General features: G+C 37.3%; 1 protein-coding gene across 1 annotated transcript in view; it reads left to right on the top strand.

The window, feature by feature from the left end:
• The window catches only part of jupb (junction plakoglobin b), a 126,222-nt gene extending 104,146 nt beyond the window's left edge, over positions 1-22,076 (top strand). The window contains exons 10-16 of the mRNA XM_079828431.1: positions 8,343-8,495; positions 8,704-8,823; positions 12,217-12,367; positions 14,917-15,038; positions 18,282-18,324; positions 19,759-19,910; positions 20,036-22,076. Of these exons, the coding sequence (XP_079684557.1) occupies positions 8,343-8,495; positions 8,704-8,823; positions 12,217-12,367; positions 14,917-15,038; positions 18,282-18,324; positions 19,759-19,895 (726 nt within the window). The 3' untranslated portion in view covers positions 19,896-19,910; positions 20,036-22,076. The remainder of the gene's footprint in view (positions 1-8,342; positions 8,496-8,703; positions 8,824-12,216; positions 12,368-14,916; positions 15,039-18,281; positions 18,325-19,758; positions 19,911-20,035) is intronic.
• The last annotated feature ends 3,897 nt before the right edge of the window (positions 22,077-25,973 follow it).

Below are 25,973 nucleotides of genomic sequence, written 5' to 3'. Positions count from 1 at the left end.
TTAAAGTTCTGCATAATTAAGGGCGTGGCCACTTTGAGTGACAGGTGGATAGCCATTTATCTGCTGCCTGCTGTCGCGCTACCAAGATGGCAACGGCCAGCTCGACCCTACTTTACGCTTCAAAACTGTTCTTCAGAATCCTATGGGTGACGTCACGGACACTACATCCATATTTTTTTACAGTCTATGGTCCTGACACACACACAGAGAAAGACACCAGTATCGTGCGCACAGACAGCGCACCAGAATCGAGTTCTGTTTCGCGCTTGAACAAACAATAACACAGAGCATTATGCCAAAATGCCCGTTTTGTCCAGCATTCTTAAACAAGCAGTCTTAAATTAGTTAAATAACATCTTAAATTAACTTAAAGAGTTGTGAGAAAATGAGATCTGCGTCATGTTCGGCAGCAGAAGATCTTAAAGGGACAGCAGCCTAATAAACCAGTTTCTGTGGTGTGATAAAAGAACAAAGTTAACAGAGAAAATTGTAGCTTTAATTAAGATGAATCTATATTCATTTATATTTAATTTATAATTACCTGATTAAATGTGTCATGTTCCCCCGCTGCCGAACATGACACAAATCTCATTTGCTCAAAACTCTTTAAGTTCATTTAAGATGTTCTTTAACTCATTTAAAGGTCCCATGGCATGGCATTTTTCTATTATTTTATAATGTTTCCTGAGGTGTACTTATATTGTTAGTATGACTTTTACATCATAAAATGTCATAATTTAGATATATTTGAACATATTTAGACATATATTTTTCTATACTGCTGTTTGCCCTGTGGCTGAATGCCCTGCTTCAAGAGGCGTGTCTGCTGTGAGACTTCAGTAAAAACGCCCACTGTTGTGATTGGCTGACATCTTTGCATTTTAAATGAGCGGAGGGGGCGTGGTTTAACGAGGTCTACGAGGTAGAGCCCTGCGCGGGACTGTTTTCTTCATCCCGCTCCCGCCCGCACCCGCCGAATTTCTGACCATTACCGCCCGCTCCCGCAACGTATGTGTTACACTCCCGCCTGCTCCCGCAATATGTATGTCCACTCCCGCCCGCACCCGCAAAACTCCGAGAATTTATTCCCGCACAATAATAGAGATGCATTGATTTTGTGTCTTCTCCCGTCCCGCAGGGGAAAAAAAACACGTATTTGTATTGATATTATTAAAGAGATTCATGGGGTTGTTTGTTTCGTTTCCCTGGCCTGCATGTAAAAAAAAAAAAAAAGACAAATACATTCAAATATAATTTCGTTTTTATCAAAAACTTTGCACATAAAAATAGACTGCTTTGCAAAACAGAAAACAGAAAACCAGATTGAGAAACAAAAAAACAGATCCCAATTCCGTCGAACGTGACCGACTGAAAGGAAACCTGAGAAAACATGCTTCAACAGAACGTAATGTGAACACAAAATAGCAAACGGACATTTAGAAACAATCCATTTCCACTCACTAAACTTCTATGTATTGTTTGTCAAAAACACCAAACAGTCAACTTGACCTGCAGGGAGTGCTGAGCGTTTTTGGTGAGGTATGATCAAGTATCTGTATTTGCCAGCTGCGCAATATGTGGATACATATAACGTTATACCGCATGACTTTGCCTACCAAAACAATTGAGAAACTTCTCCAAATGTCAGACTTTCCTTGCTTAGCTTTTGTGCTGTAAATACCTTGTTTGAGGTTCTTTTCTACATCATCTATTGACATCTTCTCCATCATGTCGTTAGGCAACCTCCCTATCCCGCCGATTCCCGCTGTGTTTTTTTTAGCTGCCCATTCCCGCCCGCAGCAAAATTCAAACCGCCCGCTCCTGCGAGATTTACGTTGGGTCCCGCGGGACCCGGCGGGACTCAATCCCAATGCAGCCCTCTACTACGAGGCACGAGCAGGCACGAGCTGCTGCCAGAGAGACGGATGGACCTGAGTTCACTTCACATCAGTTCTCAGCATGTCTGAACTGTTGTAGTTACAGCATATACTTCAGGTTATTAGTCTATTTCTAGTCGGAGGGACTGTCACTCATGTCAGAAAGTTAGTAACTTTAGTAAATTATGGATCAGCGTTGACTGGAGACGCGAACCGTTTAGAACGATTCAGTCCGATTTGGCGAACTGATTCGGTTCACTAAAAAGAACTGGTTCAAAAGAAAGATCGTTCGCGAACCGGACATCACTAATGTACCAGAGACGGAGCTCAGCGATTGCTAACAAAGTTATTTATAGTAACTACTGAGTTATGAGAGCGCTGTCAGTCAGCGCAAGTTTATTGTGTTTGTATCTGAGAGTTCTGAATAAACACGAGTCCCAGTCACACCGAGTCCGTCTTCATCATTATTACCAACTTTGTAACACATGCAAAGTACCATTACAGCTGTCGAGATGAACGAGTTAAAAGTAAGTGTTGATAATAGCATTATTTTTAAAATAAAATAAAAGCGTCAGTGACGCGCGTTGAGTACACAGCGCAAACAAAGACACAACAGCAGTAATCGAATGTAATCCAGTTTATTGTGGGGCTAGGCTGGCTAGCCCGAATATGCTCACGCTTACCCCCCTTCTGCTTAATCTCACGCCGCGTTTGGTTCCTCCGCTGTGGGCCAGATGCAGTACTGGGGGTCGGGGATGTTGAAGGCCACCGGCCAGTGCAGCCTGAGCTTCGGCGTGTGTGAGGCCGATGTTGAGCAGAAACTCATGACTGTATGCACATTTTAGAACCGATAGACGCGACGAGGACGTACAAAAACACTGACTCACAAGATAGAAAACACGAAAACACCGTTCTGTCTGGAGAGAGAGAAGCCGCATTGTGTGCACGAATAATAAATAATTAGCTACACATCAGAAATCACTGATCACTAGGGTTGGGTATCGTTTGGGTTTTTTCCGATACCGGTGCCAAACCGATACTTTTAAAACGGTACCGGTGCCTAAACGGTGCCTGAACCGATACTTTAAAAAAAGAGCCACAAAACGAGGTGGATGAGATTAAAGAATGGCTTTTTATTGATTTTTTTTTATTATTATTTAAATTGAACAATTTATTACAAGTTTAAAGTATACTTAAATATGTAAATATAAATAAATACAAAACACAATTTACATAACAAATTCACAGTAAAACTAAAGCCACCTAACCCAACTACAATAGGCCTAATTTAACTCTAAATACAGTGATAACAGCAGTAGTCTGTATTCTTGGTATGCTACAAACCAGCTTCAAGCTTTAGCTTTATTTTGCAGAAATATGACCATATTCTCTGGCTAAATATTTTAGAGCGCATCACCTTATTGTTTCCATGGAGACGCGTCATGCTTCTCACATGACACACAGCTGCTACAATAGCGCTGTATGACAGCTCACTCAGCTGTATCGGGTTTATTTCGCTTTTTCTTTTTTAATCAAAATATTCACAAACTTTCTAACTATGTCATGAACTATCTGATATTCTGATTTTCAAATATGTGTGTGAGTAAATGTGTGTTAGTTGATCTATACTGCGCGATGGGCGGCGCCACGTTAGTTTGCGCCTCAGAGAATCGGATCTGTCGGATTTACATCACATACATGTATCTTCATCTCACGAAATACATGAAAGTAAGTGACGTGCTGAACTGGGAGAAGAATAGAGTAAACTGTATAGTCACTATATAATGTGTATCTGATGTGAATAAAACACTAAGTTATCTTAACTGTCTGAAAGGATTGTTTTTGCCACTTCCATAGACATCATTGTGTATTTTTTGCTAGTACTTATGAGCATTTAAATGTCTGAAACCTAAAATAAACATGATGTGGATGAAAACACTGAATAGTTGTGATATGTGACGAGCGCTAAGCGTCTCTGGCTCAGCGCCGGCCAAAGCGCGAAAGCACGTTTGATTTTAAGTGGCACCGAAATGAGGCACCGAAATCTGCGTTCTGATTCGGTCTGGTACATACCGGTCATAAAGGTACCGGTGCCATATTGGCACCGGGTTTCGGTACCCAACCCTACTGATCACAGATCAGAAGGAACTGAAAAAAGACTTCTGTTTTCATTTGTACATCCAAACACTGAGAAACTGCCAGCATTCACTCGTTCACAAGGAATGATCTCTCGAGCGTTTGCATGGGCGTGCCAGATTCTCTGGGCGGAGGAAAGGGAGGTAACCGTTCCTGCTTGGACGTCAAACCAGGAGTCATTTTCTCAAAGGCAGAGAGAGACAGCCAGAACTCGGGTTTACACCGATCAACATTTCTATCCACTTGGGGACAATATTCAGGCTAGGGGAACTCATATTAATGTTGAAAAACCTCCTAAGAATACTGGACAAAATGGGAATTTTGGCATAATTTATGTAGTTAAGAAAGGTGTTTGATAACATTATTCAATTTCTGTATATGTCTAACAGAAGACCACAGGTAAATATGACATTTATTATAATGGGTTTATGTGAAGATTGTTTCAAATTCACTTAAATTAAAAGTTTTTTTAAAGGAACACGCGACTTTTTGGGACTTTAGCTTATTCGCCGTATCCCCCAGAGTTAGATAAGTCCATACATACCATTCTCATCTCCGTGCATGCCATAACTCTGTCTGACGCACCCACCGGTAGCCTAGTACACAATGTAACTATACACATCACAACATGTAAATAGGAAAATGTTGCCGTTATTTTGTCACCTATTGAGCAGTAGGCTAGCTGGAGCCGTTTAGCTCCAGTCTTTGTGCTAAGCTAGGCTAGCGGTGGGTGTATCAGACAGAGTTATGGCACGCACGGAGAGGAGAATGGTATGTATGTACTTACCTAACGCTGGGGGATACGGCGAATAAGCCCCAAAAAGTCGGCGTGTTCCTTTAAAAATATGCCATTACAAGAAATATTTAAAAAGAGAAAAAATAAATACCGTCTTTAAGTTCTACATTAATTTGGAGAAAAACTGTGAAATTATTTCAATGTAAAAATATAAAAAATCTCTGATGTTTTAAATCGCGATTAATTCGTAAAAAAAATGCTATTGAAAAAAATGTTATCGATTGACAGCACTAGAATACATTAATCTTAATAATAATCAGAATAAATAATATTCTTAGTAATATAGCTATTATATTGTTGTAGTTATTATATTGTTGTGCTTAGTAATATGGCCATTACACTGTTGTAGTAGTATGGACCAATTTTATGCATGTGGCTCATTTAGAGTCAAAATTATTCATTTTAAAATGCCTGTAGAAACCAGAAAACAGTTTAACAGTTTCACAAACAAAATGTATGCAAACCTTCTGTGCTGTGGATGGGCCATCCCAATTTCGCTGATGGCTTTGGTTGCACCCAGGCTGGGTGGGGAAGACAGATCACTAATGCAACACACATGAAACCCCGATGTCTGGAATGCATTGCATCATGTTGATTTCTCTTCCGTTTGGAGACGTTTCTGGCGCTTGACATGGCTAGCGTCCCACCCTGCAGAGATCTGTTCTATCAGCCGGCGTTCTCTAATCAGCAGAGGAACATTGTTGACTAATGATGCGTTGTGAAGGAGGCCGTAGGAAATTAAGCGTTTACGCAATGCTGTTTGTGCACAGATGATTAGGCAGAAGCAAAATGACACCTCACATAAACGCATGACATTTCCACTGAACTACATTGTGGAGTGATATACAGGTGATTTCACCTACAAAGACTTGCATGTGCATTGATGCATCAATATACAGTTTCACAGGCACTTACGTCAAGCGTCTCAACCTAAACTTTGTATTCAGCTCAAATTTTTAATTAAAAAAAACATTGTTGCATGTAACATCGCTCAGTTGCCATCACATTGATGTGTCAGTGCCTGAGTTTCACTCGACAGTCAGCACTTTGGGATTTATAAGAGTCACTTGTTAAAGATGATGAAAGCTTTAAGGAATGGACTTACAGTGGAGCTGAACAATAATGAATTCACAACAATTGTGTTTAGTTTCAGATTATGACTTTTTGTAAAGGTATGGAGGTACAAAAGTGGGTCACGGTTGTTTGTGTTTTTACCCACGAGAAAGAAAAATCACAAAGGAGATCTTTCTAATATTGTTTTTCATAGACAGCAATAAGATTCATAGGAGAGAACATTTTGGGATTTGGAGAGATGTTCGCTTGCTTTTTTGCCCTTGCTTCACAGATTTTTCTCAGCAATGTCTCAAACTGCGTTCAGCTTTACCAAGATACCATAAACCCCGTTTCCACCGGAATTACCCGGAAACAATTTGTCCCAGGAACTCCTTTTCCCTCAGACCTGCTGCTGTCTGCGTTTCCATCGCGGTCTTAAGTACTGTGAAGATTAGTCCGGTGGCGTAGAACTGCGCGTGACTTTCCAGGGCCCACTGGATTTCATTCTCCGCAAATAAACCTACTAAAGCCTGAACCTCGCCGTCGGTCCATCGGTCGTATTTTTTAAACTGCATTGTTGATTCAAATGGCAAACGACTCTTACTGCACGCACCGCAACTGACTTTTATGTTGAAATAAAATGCTGCGTGAGCTCAACCAATTAGCTTGTTCAGCGCCCAAATCCCACCCCTGAAAGTTCCTGAACTTTGAAAAAGTACAACCTCGCAAGCAGGGCCGTTTTAAAGGGGAAATCTTTACCCGGGACTTTATTTAGAACCCGGTTCCTGCGGTCGAAACACACAGAGTACCTCCCCAAAGTCCCTAGTTCTTGGGGAAAGTTCCCGCTGTGGAAACGCGGCTAAAGGCTGCAAACAAAATCACATACCTGAATATAAACTCACCAAATTCTTCCAAAATCAAATTATGTGAGCAATGTGATCCCATTTAGTTATTGTTTTTTAAAAACATGTTGTCAAAACGGCATTGTGCACAAGGATCCGCAAAAACGCGGTGTTATGCATGCCAGGCCAGTAGTTGGCGATGTCACTTTGTAAAGTAACCCTATGCGCCTATAGACTGAACGCGTAATATGCATGTGCATGGCGTCACTGTTTTCACAAATTCACATTTTTGTTGTTTACATGGAGACGATAACGGTATCATTTTCAAGAACTTGCACTTTGAAACCAGATTTCAAAATTGTGTGTTTTCAGGCCGCCAAAACGCCATTGTCGTGTAAATGAACAGACAAAACGCATAAAAAGTTTTCAGTTTTTAGTTGTAAACAGCCCCTCAGCTTTACCAAAATACCAAAGACTGCAATTAAAATCACATATATGAACGTAAACTCATCAACCTCTCCAAAACCAAATTATGTGAGCGATGCAATCTCAATCATTTAGTTATTTATTTTTAAAAACATGTAGTCAAAACAGGGATTGTTCACAAGGATCTGCGAAAATGACTAAAAGCGCTTGTCTGGCTATCACCAGACCAAGCTCAATTTAAGATTGAACATTGGTCTGGGGAGTCTGCTATGTATTTTCTACTGCACAAGAGGCGTGATCAACGAGCATAATTCAAATGACTCTGTATACAATTGGATAGTCCTTCAACCAATCAGACCACAAGAGGCGTGATCAACAGGCAACGACCCATCGCTTCTCTATCCGTCATTGTGTTAAACCCGCCAATAGCGCGCCAGGTGGATAAGCCAGTCTGTGATTGGTTCCCGCAAAAGTGTAACAGAAGCAGTAGAAATGAATGTACAGGTTTCCAGACTGAGTTGCAGGGCGAAATCAAATCACCAGCAGATCAGGCTGGGTTTACCCAGTCTATAAAAGCGCTATATTATTCATGCCTAGTTGGCGATGTCACTTTGTAAAGAAACATAAAAAGTTTTCTGTTTTTAGTTGTAAACAGCCCCTCAGCTTTGCCAAGATACCAAAAACTGCAATTAAAACACATATCTGAACGTAAACTCGTAAATTCTTCCAAAACCAAATTATCTGAGCTATTTATTTATTTCAGTTCTAGACATTTTAAGAAAAAGTGTCAGCTAATGGTCATATTTAAATGATATTCAAATGAAACAGAGCAACCACTTATTTTATGTAGAGTATTTTTTATTTGGAAACCATTCTCAGCTTTGCCAAGGTACCAAAGACTGCAATCAAAATCATGTATCTCAATAAAAACTCATCAAATCTCCCATCAAATTGATTCAAAACCATGATCTTTGTGATCCTATTTCATTTTTTTTATTTTTTTTATTTACTGGTTTTAGGCATTTCAAGATAAAACATCAGCTAAAGGTGGTATTTAAATGATATTCAAATGACATTTAAAATTTTTGGAAACCATTGCATTAATCCATTTGTGAGCAGAAGAAAACAATAAGAAAATAAATAGACAAATAAGTTGCCGAAAATATTATGAACCAGTAGTTCATAATCTGCTGTAATTTTTCCCCACTCTAGGCCACGGTGGGCTTGATCCGCAACTTGGCCCTGTGTCCAGCCAATCAGGCGCCTCTGAGGGAATCTGGGACAATCCCTCGACTGGTCAACCTGCTTTTGAAAGCTCATCAGGAAACTCAAAGACACGGCTCAGGGGCCCAGCAGACCTATCAGGTGCTTTTGAAGGTTTTTCTACCTGTGCATGGATTTCTCATATATCCGAGTTGGCCTCTTTATTCACCCTCACATATAGGCTGAAGCCTCCAAAGGGAGGCCAAAATACAATCCAATTAGCATCAGGTCTCAGTATTTGGTGTAGACAAGGTCCCTTTAGTGTTAGAGTTAATGTTTTCTTCTCACTTTCACTCTTTTTTTTTCACAGGATGGTGTGCGAATGGAGGAGATTGTAGAAGGCTGTACAGGCGCTTTGCATATACTGGCCAGAGATCCGATGAACCGAGGGGAAATTGCCAGCATGCAGACCATTCCTCTGTTTGTGCAAGTATGAACCAACTTATGGCGTTCCTGGCAGTCAATCTGGTTCATCTGTGTGTGTTGTGATGTGTGGGTGTTGTGGGCGATGACTGCAGGGCATCTGGTTGCTGTTTGTTTGTGTGCGTTTGTCCATGTTTATGTTACACTTCCAGTTTTGGGGAAGCTACGCTTAAAGCTTTCATTTAAATTATAGTCAAGCTACTCTTTAAAAGAGTAATTAGCGCTGCTACAAACTACCAGTATAAAAAAACAAATAACTTAAAGGTGTAATATCTTTTTTAAATGCATAACTATTACAGTAGATAATATAATTTAATAAGAGTCAGCCTTTTCTGGTACAAATAATTTTATGATTTTTTACTTAAATACAACTAATTAAGCTTAATTTATATAACTGAGTTCATAGTGATAAACACATGTGTATATATATATATATATATATTAGGGGTGTAACGGTACACAAAACTGACGGTTCGGTACGTACTTCGGTTTTGAAGTCACGGTTCAGTACGAGTTCGGTACAGCAGTTTTACAAAATTTGCTTTTTATTTATTTTTATTAAACAGTGGTTTACTGAAAAAAAAGTGTCTGTCCTTAAATTAAATAAATTATAACTAAAAGTTTATTGAAGATATTGCTATAAACTATAGAGGGAGCCCTTTCTTGCACACTAATATTAAAGTTTAACAACAGAGCCCAAACTATTAGCCTACATTCAGTTGCTATTTATTTTAAGGTATAGTAATCAACACTCAAATAAACTTACATGTAAACTTCACATAAGGCAGTTTTTGCAATAATTTCTAAATCTAGTTATAAAATAGTTTTTTCTACAATTCGTTGTTGAAATATGATAATTTATACACAGTCTGTCATTTTCATGACAGGTTTATTTAAACATAGCCTACATGAAATAATCAAGACGTAAGTTACATAATTAACAGGTTAAGTAGAATATAATGAATAGGCTAATATAGTGCATATTTTCTCTATTGAATAAAATTCTGTGGACACTGAATGACTGCCTGAGGTAAATGTGATGCCACATGACATTTTTTAGTTTACAAGCAGTTATATTGAGGTCTTTCCGCCGTTGAAACACTGATTGAGTGATTACACCGCATATAACGTGACAGTTGTAGTGTATCCTCAACATACCTTCAGATGTTCATTCATGTTTATTCTTTAGGAAGAGATGATCGATCGCGTTCACACGCGTGCGTCTGGTTGAACTGTGATCAGTGATCCGTCACGCCACATTAAAGAGCGTCAAAGCGGCATTTATCGTTTAAATTTCGTGATAAAATGGACCTAAATACTTAATATGTTTGTGTGGGAACTCGGATTGAAGTGTGTTCCGCGCATAAAACAAGCCGACTGTTAACTGTTGAAGAATGCGTGCACCGAACCGAAAGCCCAGTACCGAATACGTGTACCGTTACACCCCTAATATATATAGTGGATATATATAAATATATACTGATGAAAAATATAAAAATATATATATATATAAACTGATGAGCCAAAACATTATGACAGGTGAAGCGAAAAAAGTTGATCATCTCCTAACAAGGCCACATATTAAGGTCTGGGTAGATTAGATGGTAGCAAACAATCAATTCTCATGATCAACATGTTGGATGCAATAGATAAAGATAAAGATCTGAGTGACTTTGACAAGGGCCAAACTGTTATGGCAAGGTGACGGGTTTAGAGTATCTCTGAAACGGTATGGCTTGTGGGTTGCTACCGGTAAGCAGTGCTGAGAATTTACCAACAGTGTCCGAGGAGGGTCAAAACCCAAACCGGCGACAGGGTGTCGGGCGCCCAAGGCTCATCGATGCACAAGGGCAACGAAGGCTATCCCGTCTGGTCCGAACCAACAGAAGGTCTACTGTGGCACAAGTCACACCAAATTTTAATGATGGTTACGGGAGGAATGTGTCACAAACACACAGTGCATCACACTCTGCTTCATATGGGGTTGAGTAGCTGCAAACCAATCAAAGTGCCTATGATGACCCCTGTCCACAGCCGAAAGCAGCTACAATTGCCACGTGAGTGTCGGAACTGAACCTTGAAGAAGTGGATGAATGTCGCCTGGTTTGACGAGTCCCATTTTATTTTACATCATGCGGCCGTGTATGTGTGCGCCATCTACCTATGGATACCAAGATGCACTCTGGGATGAAGATAAATGCTCTGATCAATGTTCTGCTGGGAAACCCTGGGTCTGGCCATTCATGTTGACTTAAATTTGACATGTGCTACCTATCCAAGCATTGTTGCAGACCAGGTCCACGTCCACCCCTTCATGACAATGGTGTTCCCTGGAGGAAGTGGCCTCTTTTAGCAGGATAATCCACACTGCACACATTGTTCAGGAATGGTTTGAGGAACAAGATGAAGAGCTCAAGGTGGTGCCCTGGCCTCCAAATTCCCCAGATCTCAATCCAATCAAGCATCTGTGGGATGTGCTGAACAAATAAGTTCAATCCACTGTGGCTGCACCTCGCAACCTACAGGACTTAAAGGATCTGCTGCTAACATCTTGGTGCCAGATACCACAGCACACCTTCAGGGCTCTTGTAGAGTCCATGCCTCAGCAAGTCGGCGCTGTTTTGGCAGCACATGGAGGACCAACAGCATATTAGGCATCATAATGTTGTGGCTCATATTATTTTAGTTTTGTTCATTTTATTACGTCAACTTATTTTCCTTTTTAATTTAAGTTAAAGTTTATTTATAGAGATATTGTTGGGGAAAGTAGCTGGAAAGTAGAAAATAAGCTACACTATTTAAAAAAAAATCTATACCACTGTCACACTAATAAAAATGAACTGTAAAGGCCCCAATATACTCAACGCAAAGTTCTTTATCATTCTTCTCTTTGGGGTAAAAAGAAGTTGGAAGTACGTGACCAGCGATATAATGTAATCGAACATCCGATGCCGTCCACACTGCTAAGAGCAAAGTTTATCTGACCTCGATGGACTCAACAGGGGAAATTAACCAGAAAAGATTTCCCTGTGAAAGAAGGAGGACTCTCTGCGCACACCTATCTATTACGTAATCGCCTCTGACCAATGGTAGCACAAAGGTGTTTATCAATACCAGCCATAGCAAACTTTTCTGAACAAACTATTGGCCTGATTTTGTTAGAAATGACGTCACATCAGTTCGTTCTTCGATTTAGCTTGAAGTATATCAGGGTCTTTAGTATTGTCAGTAATTTGAGTTACTTCCCAAAATACCTTGTTTATAAATTTGATTATGTGCTTTTGTCCAAAGTAGAATTAGAAAACATTTATATAAGAAAGATTGCAAGATTGTATAGAAAATTACAAGCTTTGAATAAAGTGAAACCCCTCTCATTCTTTGACTTCCTCTTTCCTGTTAGCTTCTGTACTCATACGTGGAGAACATAAAGCGTGTGTCCGCCGGTGTTTTGTGTGAACTCGCTCTGGATAAGCAGTCTGCTGAGATGATTGACGCAGAAGGAGCATCTGCTCCTCTTATGGAGCTCCTGCACTCTCCCAACGAGGGGATTGGTGAGTGACGCCCATCAAGAGAAGGTTTACTAGCACGCCTCATGACTAATTACATCCGTGTGTCACTACATGTTGATAAAACACAGAAATGAGCCATATGTCATTGGACAGATCATAGTCTGTACAAACACAACATTAGCACATTTGACATAGTGCAAACCTCCCTCTTGATTTTACATCAGACTCCCAGTGGAAGTAAGAATACCAAGTACTGAGATATTCTGTTTACAGTACCATACCAGCAGCTATATGGCAGCAAACTGCCATAAACACTCTCTGCTGTATCTGCTTGACAATGACAGTCTGCAAAAGACAGAGACTGTCAGAGATGCAGCATGACTTTAGTGTCTTCAACACGTCAGCATAGATGAGGAGCAGAACACACAAGAGAAGCTTCAGCTTGCCACGGACTGTATCATGGCTTTTAGTCTCACAAGCTGAAATTTTCACTTTAAATTTAAAGCATTTACATGTAAGAAGGTAATAATTATAAATACATAACATATGTAATGCAGTTTTTTTTATACATATACCCTACAGTTCAAAGGTTTGGGATTGGTAAGACTTTTGTTTTTGAAAGTAGTCTCTTGTACTCACCTTGGCTGCATTTATTTGATCAAAAATACAGTAAAAACAGCAATATTGTGAAATATTATTACAATTTGTTTTCTAATTGAATATATTTAAAAAAAGTAATTTATTCCTGTAATGCAAAGTTGAATTTTCATCATCATTACTCCGGTCTTCAGTGTCACGTGATCCTTCAGAAATCATTCTAATATACTGATTTGATGCTTAAGAAACATTTCTTATTATTATCAATGTTGAAAACAGTTGTGCTGCTTCATATTTTTTTGCAAACCAGGATGCATTTTTTCCAGGATTATTTGTTGAATAGAAAGTTCAGTTCTATTCATCCTTTATTTTAAATAGAAATCTCTTAAAAGTCTTTACTGTCACATATGACCTTTTCAACTGTCATTTTTATTTTATTTTTGACTGTCATTTTACATGTATACCATATTTTCCAGATAATAAGTTGCATCTTAATATAAGTCTCAATGTCACAAAATTGCATTGTTGAGGGGAAAAAACAGATAGAAAAATAAGATAAAATAAAAAAAAACAAGAAAAAAAACCCAGATAAGTCATTATCATTTTATTATTACATTCAGAAATCATGTAAAATACCAGTGTATAACATACACTATATTGCCAAACGTTTTGGGACGCCTGCCTTTACATGCACATGAACTTTATTGACATCCCATTCTTAATCCGTAGGGTTTAATATGGAGTTGGCCCACCCTTTGCAGCTATAACAGCTTCAAATCTTCTGGGAAGGCTTTCCACAAGGTTTAGGGTGTTTATGGGAATTTTTGACCATTGTTTATGGGCCTTGCTTTGTGCACTGGTGCGCAGTCATGTTGGAACAGTAAGGGGCCATCCCCAAACTTTTCCCACTAAGTTGGGAGCATGCAATTGTCCAAAATGTCTTGTTATGCTGAAGCATTAAGAGTTCCTTTCACTGGAACTAAGGGGCCAAGCCCAACCCCTGAAAAACAGCCCCACACCATAATCCCCCCTCCACCAAACTTTACACTCAGCACAATGCAGTCAGGCAAGTACCGTTCTCCTGGCAACCGCCAAACCCAGACTCATCCATCGGATTGCCAGAGAAGCGTGATTCTTCACTCCAGAGAACACGTCTCCACTGCTCTTGAGTCCAGTGGCGGCATACTTTACACCACTGCATCCGACACTTTGCATTGCACTTGGTGATGTAAGGCTTGGATGCAGCTGCTCGGCCATGGAAACCCATTACATGAAGCTCTCTCCACACTGTTCTTGAGCTAATCTGAAGGCCAGACAAAGTTTGGAGGTCTGTAGCTATTGACTCTGCAGAAAGTTAGTGACTTCTGCGCACTGTGTGCCTCAGCATTCACTGACCCCGCTCTGTGATTTTCCGTGGCCTGCCACTTCGTGGCTGAGTTGCTGTTGTTCCCAATTGCTTCCACTTTGTTATAATACCACTAACAGTTGACCGTGGAATATTTAGTAGTGAGGAAATTTCACAAATGGACTTATTGCACAGGTGGTAAACTATCACGGTACCATGCTTGAATTCACTGAGCTCCTGAGAGCGACCCATTCTTTCCCATTCTTGCTTGATTTTATACACCTGTGGACATGGAAGTGATTGGAACACCTGAATTCAATGATTTAGAGTGCTGTCCTAATACTTTTGGCAATATAATGTACGTTGAAAGGCAGGTAGGACATTGTATCATTACATTCAGACCGAATGATTTAGGACAAACATTTTAAATACATTTAGACCACTTAGTGATTACTTTGAGGATGTAAAGTGACTTTCAACCAGCATAACAAGAATGTTTCTGGAACAAATCACATACCCTGCCCTTAAGCATTATTCTCACAAATGTCTCACTTGCACCATATTTGCATTCAGCACTTGTAGAAAACATGGTAGTAATAATAAAATATGTAAATAATGATCACATCTCACATCATGGTCTCTTCCTCAGCCACCTATGCTGCGGCCGTTCTCTTCCGCATCTCTGAGGACAAGAGTTCAGACTACAGGAAGCGTGTGTCGGTGGAGCTCACACACTCCCTCTTCAAACATGACCCTGCAGCCTGGGAAATGGTGAGTATATGTATGACACAGCACACACTCTCAGATTAGTGGACATTATTATTAACGAGATCGTTTCAATTATGTATGCCATGTCAATTTTTAGCAATTGTAATGAAATAATTATATTGATATAGCATAACCGCAGACAGATCTTTGAATTATTGAAGATGAATGCAAACCCGAATGGTAATGCAGCCCTGATATGAAGCAGAGTGTCCATTCGTTTCCGGTAATTCAATGTTTCAGTGTCAATTATTTTTATTATACAGCTATTATATGACCGTCACATGCACATGGACGTTGTGTGTGTAGATCAGACAAATGGCTCGCAAAAGTGATGTTGGTTTGCAGATGCCACTTGGCTTGATATTTTGTATCTAATGCAATGACATTTAAATATTATTAGATGTGACTTACAAGTGTCTAAAAGTTATATAATACTTAAAGGGATAGTTCACCAAAAAATGAAAGTGTGATGTTTATCTGCTTATCCCCAGGGCATCCAAGATATAGGTGACTTTGTTTCTTCAGTAGAACTCAAATGAAGATTTTCAACTCCAACCGTTGCAGTCTGTCAGTGGTATAATGCATGTGAATGGTAACAAAATCTACGAGAGTAAAAAAAAAAACATTCACAGACATATCCAAATTAAATCCTGCGGCTCGTGACACATTGATGACTTAAGATGCGAAAGGATCGGTTTGTGCGAGAAATCGAACAGTATATAATTTTTTACCTCTGATACCTCCCAAGGAACAGAAAAGGAGACATTTATAGCAGAATGTCCAAATGAAAATGAATGGTGACCACATTAGTCAGGCAAGCTTTGCTGTAAATAACAACTTCAATTTCAGTCTGTTTCTCACACAAAGCTTCAGAAGTCCTGGAATATAGTGCATGAGTCTTATGAACCACCTTTATGATGCTTTTATGCTCCTTTTTCGGCTTATTTGGAGCGTGGGAGGCCTTATCCTCATGCGATTTCTCAGGGTTTCCGCAGGTCTTAAAAAGTCTTAATTTTACCATCTTAAATTCAATACCATGGCATTAAATTAGGGCCCTATGATTTTCACGATTCGGAAAAAGGGTACAGAATCGCAGAATCCATTCATAAAAATGGAATTATATTTAATATAATTTGGAATGTCACCGAATTTTTTTCAACTTTTGGATAAATGAATCAAAAGTAGGATGGGTCAGTACACTCAAAAATAGTTCACCCCAAAATGAAAATTCTGTCATAATTTACTTCATGTGAGTAAATGCTCTTAATGGAAAACAGAATTTGGTAAAAATAAAACGGAATTTGAGAAAAAATGTGTGCTGTGAATCGATAAAAACATTTTTTTTCTGTAATTAATCATGATTAATCGCAATTAAAAAACATTCAAGTTTTTAATATTTTTAAAGACTATTTTAAATAAAATAAAGCATATTTTAAATATTTTTTGTAATGGCATCTTTTATGAATGAAGGCCAGTAGCACTGATACTAATGTCTTTATGAAACATTAATGACGTTACATTACAGTATAACTGAAAGCTACCAATTTCAACATTTATTTGGCTTTAAAAAATAACAACTTTTAATTTAATTGAACTTAAAACAATCTTTACATAACCCATTATCTAAACATTATAATAAATGTTATATTTACCTGTGGCCTTCCCTGTTAAACATACAATCTAAAAAATACTGGGTTAAAAACAACCCACGTTGAAAATAGACTAACCCAGCAATTGGGTTGTTTTAACCCAGTGAATGGGTCGTTTTAACCCAGCGGTTGGGTTAAATGTTTGCTTAAAACAACCCAATTGCTGGGTTAAAACAACCCAATCGCTGGGTTAGTCCATTTTCAACCCAACTTGGGTTATTTTTAACCCAGCATTTTTTAGAGTGTAGCCTATACAGAAATGTAATAGTTATCAACACCTTACTTAACTGCATTAATAATAAATGAAATATAGATTAATCATCATTAAAGCTAAAAAAAATTCTGTTCCCGATGTTCTTTGATGAACATTAATGACAGACATCATCAGTGCTGCTGTCACTTTAAGAACGGCCGCTGCGGATATGACATGCTGTCCCGCTCATTTAATTTTCTCACAAGTTCATTTAAGACGTTATTTAACTCATTTAAGACTCCTGAGAATACAACTGGCATTTTGGCAAAATTCTCTGTTATTTTTTGTTCAAGAGCGAAAGAGAACTCGATGGGTGCACGAGTCAGGCACGAGTGTGTGTCTGCTAGGGTGTCCCACGATCAGCTCCCTAGCTTCCTAGGTGGTGAATCAGTATATCGTGTACATGAATGTGGACGACTCCCTGATCATTGCCCTGACTACTGAACTAGGAAGCGGATTGAGACGCACCCACACAGACAGGACACTGACATACAGCGCGTTCTCTTTTGTCTCGTCGCACAGATGATTTAAAAGCATTTACATGAATAAGAGCGTGATCATATAATGTAACGGTGGGCAAAAATGGATATAAAAATGGACGCTGCGTTAATTGCGTTAAAGGGGCTATATGCGTTTTTCTGAAATTTAAACTCGCGACTGACACCTGTGGCCAAAAAACAGAACTGCTCTCATTTTCTGCTCGCTCTCGCAGCGGTGGTGACGTCACATCCGCAGACAGCGCGGGAAAAGACGACCCGCCAGAAAATAGGAAAAATAGGATACAGGCTTATAGGTGCACCCACTGTGAGCGGACAAGGTGTCAGTATGCTCATCAGGAGATGTTTGAGTCATAAATGGTCAAATAAAAAGGCAATTGTTACGTTTATTTTGGGGAAAAAGTTGCATATAGCCCCTTTAAATATTTTTAATGCGTAAACTGATAAAATTAATCGCCTGCGTTAATGCGTTAATTTGCCCAGCACTAGAAAAAATTTATAAAAAGAAAAAAATATCATGTATTTTTGTTAAACTTTTAATAAATTGCTGTTAAATTGTTAACTCTTTTGCTCACCAAGGCTGCATTTATTTGATCAAAAATACAGTAAAAAATGTAATATTGTGTATTATATATAATTACCATTTAAAATAGCTAAATATATTTTAAAATGTCATTTATTCCAGCAGCTTCAGTGTCACGTGATCCTTCAGAAATCTTTCCAATATGCTGATTTGCTGCTCAAGTATAATATATTTTAATATATTTTAATATTTCAGTGGTATCAGTATTTCTGTCCTTTATAAAGGAAGCTTTTGATGAATGTGTTTGCGTTCTTGTTCTTTCAGGCACATGCTGCCATGCCACTCGACCCTGGATACATACCAGATGGTAAGTTGAGAGCATATTCGACAGCCGAGCATATTCACTCACTATCCTTCTGCTTTAGTACGCAACACGCAGCAAATTGCCTATTTATCCAGCCCATCTCGCTGCATTAGAGCGAAGAGCATTCAAATAAAATGCCACATGACAAATGAGTTATGGCGTGCGTTTGCGTGTGAGAGAGGGGTCAAAGACAAAAAGATAAAGAGAGACAGTCTTTGAATTTGCGTTGTTGTCAATCCGTTCCGCAAAGTGACAGAATGCTGTGTTCCTCTGTGAGGAACATTAAGTCAGTGGCAGTCCGGCGTATGCAACGCGCTGTTCGCTCATTTGTTGAGTTTCAGATGTCAACGACATCCGCACGGGTGACTCTAGTATAAGACTGCAGAACGTGTAAATATAAAGCAACTCACTAAAAACAACTCAACCCGTTTGATCCGGTCGTGTGGACATTTTACACACTGATACTGTTCAGACATGAAGTCTGAAGCACGTCCCACAGTTTGTAAAAAAACAATGGTCTTAAATAAAATAAAGAAATAAATACATATGTATGGTAAACATCTTTAAATTATATATTTAAAATACTGAAGAAGTGTCATGTACACATGTCAATGTACACATGACTGTAAATTAATTCAGAATCAAAATTTAAGAATGATTCTGTTAAATGAATAATCGTTTTATGATGAATAATGAAGATGCTATTGCATGAAAGGACTAATAAAGTCTATAAATTATAGTACACGTTAAATTAAAAAACACCAGCAAATCATGTGACCATTAGTATAACACTACCTTTTCATAAAATGTATATTTTTTGTATATATACGTATATATTATGTATATATGTATGTGATATATGTCATATAGTATATATATTAATTATATAATAATTTATAAAATTATATACTTAAATATATACTTAAAAATCATGAAATGTTATTTAAAAACATATATTTTTTTTTTTTAAATGTTTTTTTTATTTTTTATATTTTATTATTTTTATTTACATTTTTTACAAAAATATATATAGATTATATAAATATGAATTTGTTGTTTTTATATATAATTTAATTAATTAGCATGTTACATTGACAGCCCTACTAATTAAATATAACCATATCCATATTTTCCATATTTTCCATATATATACGGTATATATATATGTATGTATAACGGATATAACATGTTAATTATATAAAAAATTATATAATTTATAACTTATAACTTATAATTTATTTTTTCATTATTTTAATTAAATAATTACAAAATCAAAATTATTAATAACAACAAAGACAAAAACAACCGAATATTTAGTTTGCACATAATGACTGTAACTTGAATTTCTCTCTCTCTCTCTCTCTCTCTCTCTCTCTCTCTCTCTCTCTCTCTCTCTCTCTCTCTCTCTCTCTCTCTCTCTCTCTCTCTCTCTGTAAGATCTGGATGCAGTTTACCCTCCATATGGCTACTCTGATATACACATGGATGGCCTCCCACTGGACGCCGAGCTTCATGAGCAATACATGCCAGAAATGACCTATGACCCTCGACAGGTGTACCCAAATCCTCTTTAACAACACTGCCAGCAGGTTAGCTTGCACACCACGTCTCTAGTTGTGGATTAACTCGACATTATCTCTGTCTTAAGATCGTTTCTTTTTCTGAACATGTGATTCCCGAATCAAATAAATCACAACAACGATGTTCCTGTCAGTCTTCAGGTCAAATGAAGTGGGCGAAGGTGGAGACTACAAAACGGTTTGTTCCCTGCAAAAGGCGTGGACCAGGGCCTGAACTGTGCAGTGCTCGAACGAAAGAAGAACAAAACACACGACTTGCTTTAGTTCACCACCGGTCTGTTTGTGACGTGAACTCTAAGCACTGCCTAACTCATCTTGTTATCTTGTGCTACTAACAGAGTGACAAAGCCTAAAAGTGTGGTGACGCGATAAGCATGTGATCATAACATGTACATTTTGTACTTTATATTGTTTGTCCAAAGATGTCCAGACAACTCCATCCTAGAAATGTAGCATAGCTAGCTAGCGGCTCTGCCACACGAGGGTTCGTTTTCCTTTGCGTTCTGTGTATTTGTGCCGCTGAGGCATTGCTACCGAGTAGAAAATAACACAAAAGCAACAAAACATGCATCTAAAAACAGAAACCTGTTTGTATTTTCATAATCTCACTATTATAAGAAGGCATTTGTTGCATTTGTCCTGTCTTGCGAACCTCTTCTAACAGGTCAACGGCAGGTTTTCTTCATTTTCTTGCAAAGTCTTCATACAAACTTTTGCATTGTGTTTAAGAGACAAACTGATATTCAGTTGTAAGAAAACGTTTGTGGCGTATGATTTCATATAAAGATCATATGACATTTTCGGAGGCATTGATTGATGGCAACTGTGAAGGGTTCATAATTATTATTCACAGCTATAATTTTACCCTGCATACGCTACATGGCCTAACATATTTGGACACCAATTACTAATAAACCAGTAAAGAAATGACCATATTATTGCCAAATGATTTGAAATTAAATTCTCAATAAGCACATATGAGTGTCCAAACATATTTGGCTATACATTCTTCATTTATTTTCTGTAAATTAGTTGGTTTAATAGATAAAAAAAACACTGCTGATACAAAACCATTCATTGTTCAATTCAATGATCATTGTAAATCCAAAAATAATAGTAGGATTCATATATTTAGAAGTAATTCAGTAAGTATAATGTTATGACGTATGCCCACTTTTCTAGTATATTTTAGAGAACTCAAATACACAGTGAAATGAAGTGATGTTTTGTTTTCTTTCATTGCTATTAATGTAACAGGGTACATTTTTTAAGAGGGGCATGACCTCATTATTCTGAATAAGATTTAATGTTTTTCTTGTGCAACAATCAGTTAGCTTTGTTATTTTGTTTATGCTCTGAAATAAGGCTGAACACAACATACCGTTTTACAAAGAAATGATTAGAAAAGTATGCTATAGTTCATAGTTAATCCAACCTTGAGATTTTAAGGCCCCTTATAGTTGTGCGTTCGATTCAAAATCACCCTATCATTGTTGCACAGCTCCCTGAAACACTTTATTCTGATTGGTCCGTTGGTCTTGATGACCTTGTTAGGAATGGTTGACTGGTTGACTACATTATCCTGACTTGTTTACTCAGAAAATATTCACTCTCTTTATATAACATCCCTTAGACTTCAAATATTTTTTATACAAAAACTATATTGTTTTACATTATTGTACATATTGCACATCTTGTTTTGAATGACACGCTGATGTATTACTGATTATGATTGCCGTATGCAAGGGATCTTGCACATGCATTTATTTGAAAGGCATTACAATCTGTGTGAAGTGTGATTGCTGATGAAATTGCAGTAATTGTCAAGCATCATTCATTTACTGTAACTAGTAGTGGAGAATTTTGCTTCATAACAACAAATCTGCCTGCCATATGTTGGTATAAGGAACGTGTCTGTGCCAAAAGTAGTTCTATTGATAAAGACGGTTCTGGTGCAGTTGCCCCTGTTATATCATCTAACAGCATTATTCCGCATATTCAATGGTAACTGCACTCCTGAGTAAATCATTTCAACATTCCCATCTGCAAGAAGAAAAAAAAACATGCACGGAATGTCGACAGGAAGTCACAGTGGATATGCATTTTTACTGAACATTTTTAGTTTGACAGTATTTTTTGTTGGTTTGTTTTCAAATAAATAAACTGAATTATATTAACTGTCTGCGCACATTGACTTTTGTTCAAGGTGAAGCAAAAATGATACATTTGCTAGTACTATATAAAATGTTCTTGTGTGGTAATAATTTGAATGACTACTTGAGAGATCACGTGTTAAACACATTTGGCCAGAAGGCAAATGTTACTGAGGTCGAGACAGCGAGGAACATTTATGGATACCTACTGCAGATTTGCATGTAATGTTTCATTAAAGTTATAATTAAATATCTCAAAGTCAGTTAAAAAAGTCAATTATTTACGATCATTTGGTAGGCCTACTATAGTACCAAATAAGTCTTAACCCTCTGGTGCTCTTCTTTAGGGGTTCCTTTGGTTATCTTCCTGGTCATAAGTGACCGGAGACCTAAAAATTAAACTTCTTCCACCCCAGTAAAACCAATGTAATTTATTTTTCTTCCAAAATTTTTTTTCTATTTTCTTTTGTATTTTTATATGATTTGATGGTACTTATTAATATTTATGCAATTATTTCCTTTAAAAAAAAAAAACAGTATTTGAGATTAAAATAAAGTCTAGGCCTTCCAAATAATTTTTTTGGAAGGAAGATTAGCGCCCTCTTTTGGAATTATTTAAGAATTCATGCAACCATGGGTGTAACCACTAGAGGCCTCTATGGAGAGGCTTGTGAATTCACTAGTGCTGCGTCCCAATTCGCATACTATCCGTACTAAATAGTATTCGAAAAAAGAATTAGTATGTCCCAAATCTTAGTAGGCCTATGTTGAAAAAAGTATTCCAAAGATTCCCGGATGGTGTACTATTTCCGGTCAGAATCCGAAGTGCAGATCGATGCGCACTCTGATATCAATACACGGCTGATATTGCCCACAACCCATTGCGAGATGGACGAGGATTCGATTAGAACTACAAACGCGGATAAAAAGTGTTTAAAAAACTACAAACATGACGGTTACGCGAGTCTGACGGTTAAGTGGAGAGGATTAGATAAAGTGGTTTGAGTGAGCAATTATCAGTATTTAACTGGACGAAAATATATTTATTCAATATTATCCACATTATATTTCTCCTTCAGCAGCATTGAGAACTTTTGAAATGATACGTTTGGCCATTAACTTTGCAAACACATGAGAGGAGTCTAAAGACCCACGAAAGGCTACATTTCTCTCCGATACGGTAGGAAATTAAATTGAAAGTGGGGGATTTGAACTGTGACGATGATTGACAGGGCAGTTTAAACGGTGACGGGACTCACATAAGAGTGACGAAGTAGTATGTCCCAAAGCTTGCATACTCTTCTGCTACACACTCAAAAGTATGTACTTTTTCTTCACAAAAAGAGTACATACTTTTAGGACGTAGTATAAGTAGGCGAATTGGGACGCAGCCTAGGTCTCTTTTGAACACATTTAATGAATTTTTTTTTAGATGGATTTGAATATATATTAAAAAGTCTCAGAGACTATTCATTATAACGTTTTAGATAATTTTAATGTAATAATAATAATTATGTATACAGTGTGTGAGTGTCTGTGTGTGAGTGGATGTGTCAATGTCACACTCTTGATGACTTTTTTTCAGCATTGTAGCCGATTTGTAGATTTTAAAAATACAAAAATTCTGTTAAATTTATTCATTTCCTATGGTCGGTCATTTGTGACCGAAGATAATGAAAGGTAAACTTTTAATTACGACCAATAAGCATGCTCGAATCATGACCTCAATTTTTTTGTGTGTTTACATACCTAATGCCAACAAAGTCACCAAGTTTCATATCATTCCGATGAAGCTGTGATTTTTAGAATTTCAAAACAGAAAATGTTCCATTCAGAATGACCGAAGAGCACCAGAACTATTACACTCCAACCTTAGGCCTATCTGAGTAGCCTATGTGTGTGTCGTTTTTTTATATACTCAAGAATACATACTGAAAAAGCAGTTTTGAAACATATTAGTAAATTAGGCCTATACATTTTCTTGTCCTGTCTGTACAAATGTCATCTGGGTTAGTTCACCCCCCCAAACAATTACTCACCCTCAAGTTGTTCCAAACCTGTATGAATTTCTTTCTTCTGCTAAACAACCAAACAGATGATGAGCCCCATACTTCCATAGTATTGTTTTCCTACCATGGAAGTCAATGGGGTCCACCTGTTTGGTTGCCGTCATTCTTCAAAATATCTTCTTTTGTGTTCAGCTTCTTCTTTTTTTTTTTTTGTGAACTATGCCTTTAATGCACATATGTAGACAGTAGAATTACGGACATTTATTTAATCTTATAGCACCACCACGTGTCAGCTTTTGGCATTCCATGTATTTAGAGTTATTTTGTTCATCAATATCATGAAACAATTAGATTTGCACGAGAATCTTGCTGTGTTGGTTTTATTGAGCCAAACTGCAACTGAACTTGACAACCAATAATAATATATAGCCATATGCATTTTGTAATCAGTTAACACGATGATAGGAAGATGATAATATAGGCACGTTTATTTTAAAGCAAATTATCTGTCATATCCTCCTGGGACCCAGAAAAAAAAGTTTTTTGAATTTAGTATTTTTTTATGTCATTACATTGTTTAGAGCATAAGAAACAAATGGAAAAAAAAAACATTTTTGAAAAATGATATTTTATTCATATGTTATGATATGTCCTCTGTAGTTGACACCAGGACTGAGTTGTTAAAAAAATTAAATGACATGAAATTGCATGTATAGGCAAAAACAATGGGATTTATTTTTAATTCATCAATCAATTTTTAGGTTTCAGGGTTTTTTTTAAACAAACTTTATTTAAAGATGATTCTGAACTATGTTATGAAAGATATAATGAAATGCATTCATATACCATTTTACTTTATGAAATATGTGGGTAAAATGACAATACTTGGATTTTCCCATTCAATACAATGTATCTATTCACTGCATCTAATTTGCATATTAATGTGTTCTTGGTGCAACATGTAATGAAAAAAGAAGTGTAATAATGGGAGGAAAAATTGGCAACATTTTCAAAATAATATCTAATATTTCATAGGAATATTGATATGTAATTTCTTTCCCTGTTCACTTGTTATGTCTCCAAAATGCCTGATAAACATGATTTAAATCCTGGTGTCCACTATAGTGGTCATTTATGAAATCAATGCCCTGTTCTGTAACAGAAAGTCATATTTTGATTAGAAACCCCATAACATTTTCCTGAGATGTTGATTTATAACAAACAATTTGAAAATTAATCAGATTTAAATTATAATTAAAAAATATGATCATATTTCCATAAGAGTGCTCAACATTAATGTCAGCCATTTTTAAAGACCAAGAAGTTGTTGTCCTGGTGAAACCTCCAAACATTTGGTATCCCTGCAAAGCCCCGAATGTGCTCTTTACTGGACATCCAGACTGTGACATGTATGATGTCAGAGAAATTCACTAAAATATAATGTCCACTACAGTGGACAAAAGTCTATTCTTGGGTCCCAGGAGGATATGACACATTTAAGTTACTAAAACACACACGCACGCACACACACTGAGCAAGATTTGAAATTGAATACACTGTAAATCAGGACAGCATTAAAATAGTAAAAACAAATTTGATGGAGGAACATAAGTTTTTCATCTTTAAGTATTTGAAACATTCCCACAAAATAAACAACTAAAGGTTTTACATTTCTTCCATTTATGTGTGAAAGATATTTACCCATCAAAATGACCACATGTTCAGAAAACGTGGATTCAATATAATTTTCACTGAAAGTGACATTTAAATTAAACATTTACACACATAACGTTACTAGACAGACATACTATAATAATTCTTTAAGATACATTAACCAACAATTTGAGCGAAAAATAAAACAATTAGGCATTTTACAGCGTTTAAATAGAAATTGACAGAATAATCACAAC

Source organism: Gobio gobio, assembly GCF_949357685.1.
Source record: "Gobio gobio genome assembly, chromosome: 11".
NCBI lineage: Eukaryota > Metazoa > Chordata > Actinopteri > Cypriniformes > Gobionidae > Gobio > Gobio gobio.
Note: the sequence above shows the minus strand (reverse complement) of the source record. Positions and strands in the feature narration are given on the sequence as shown.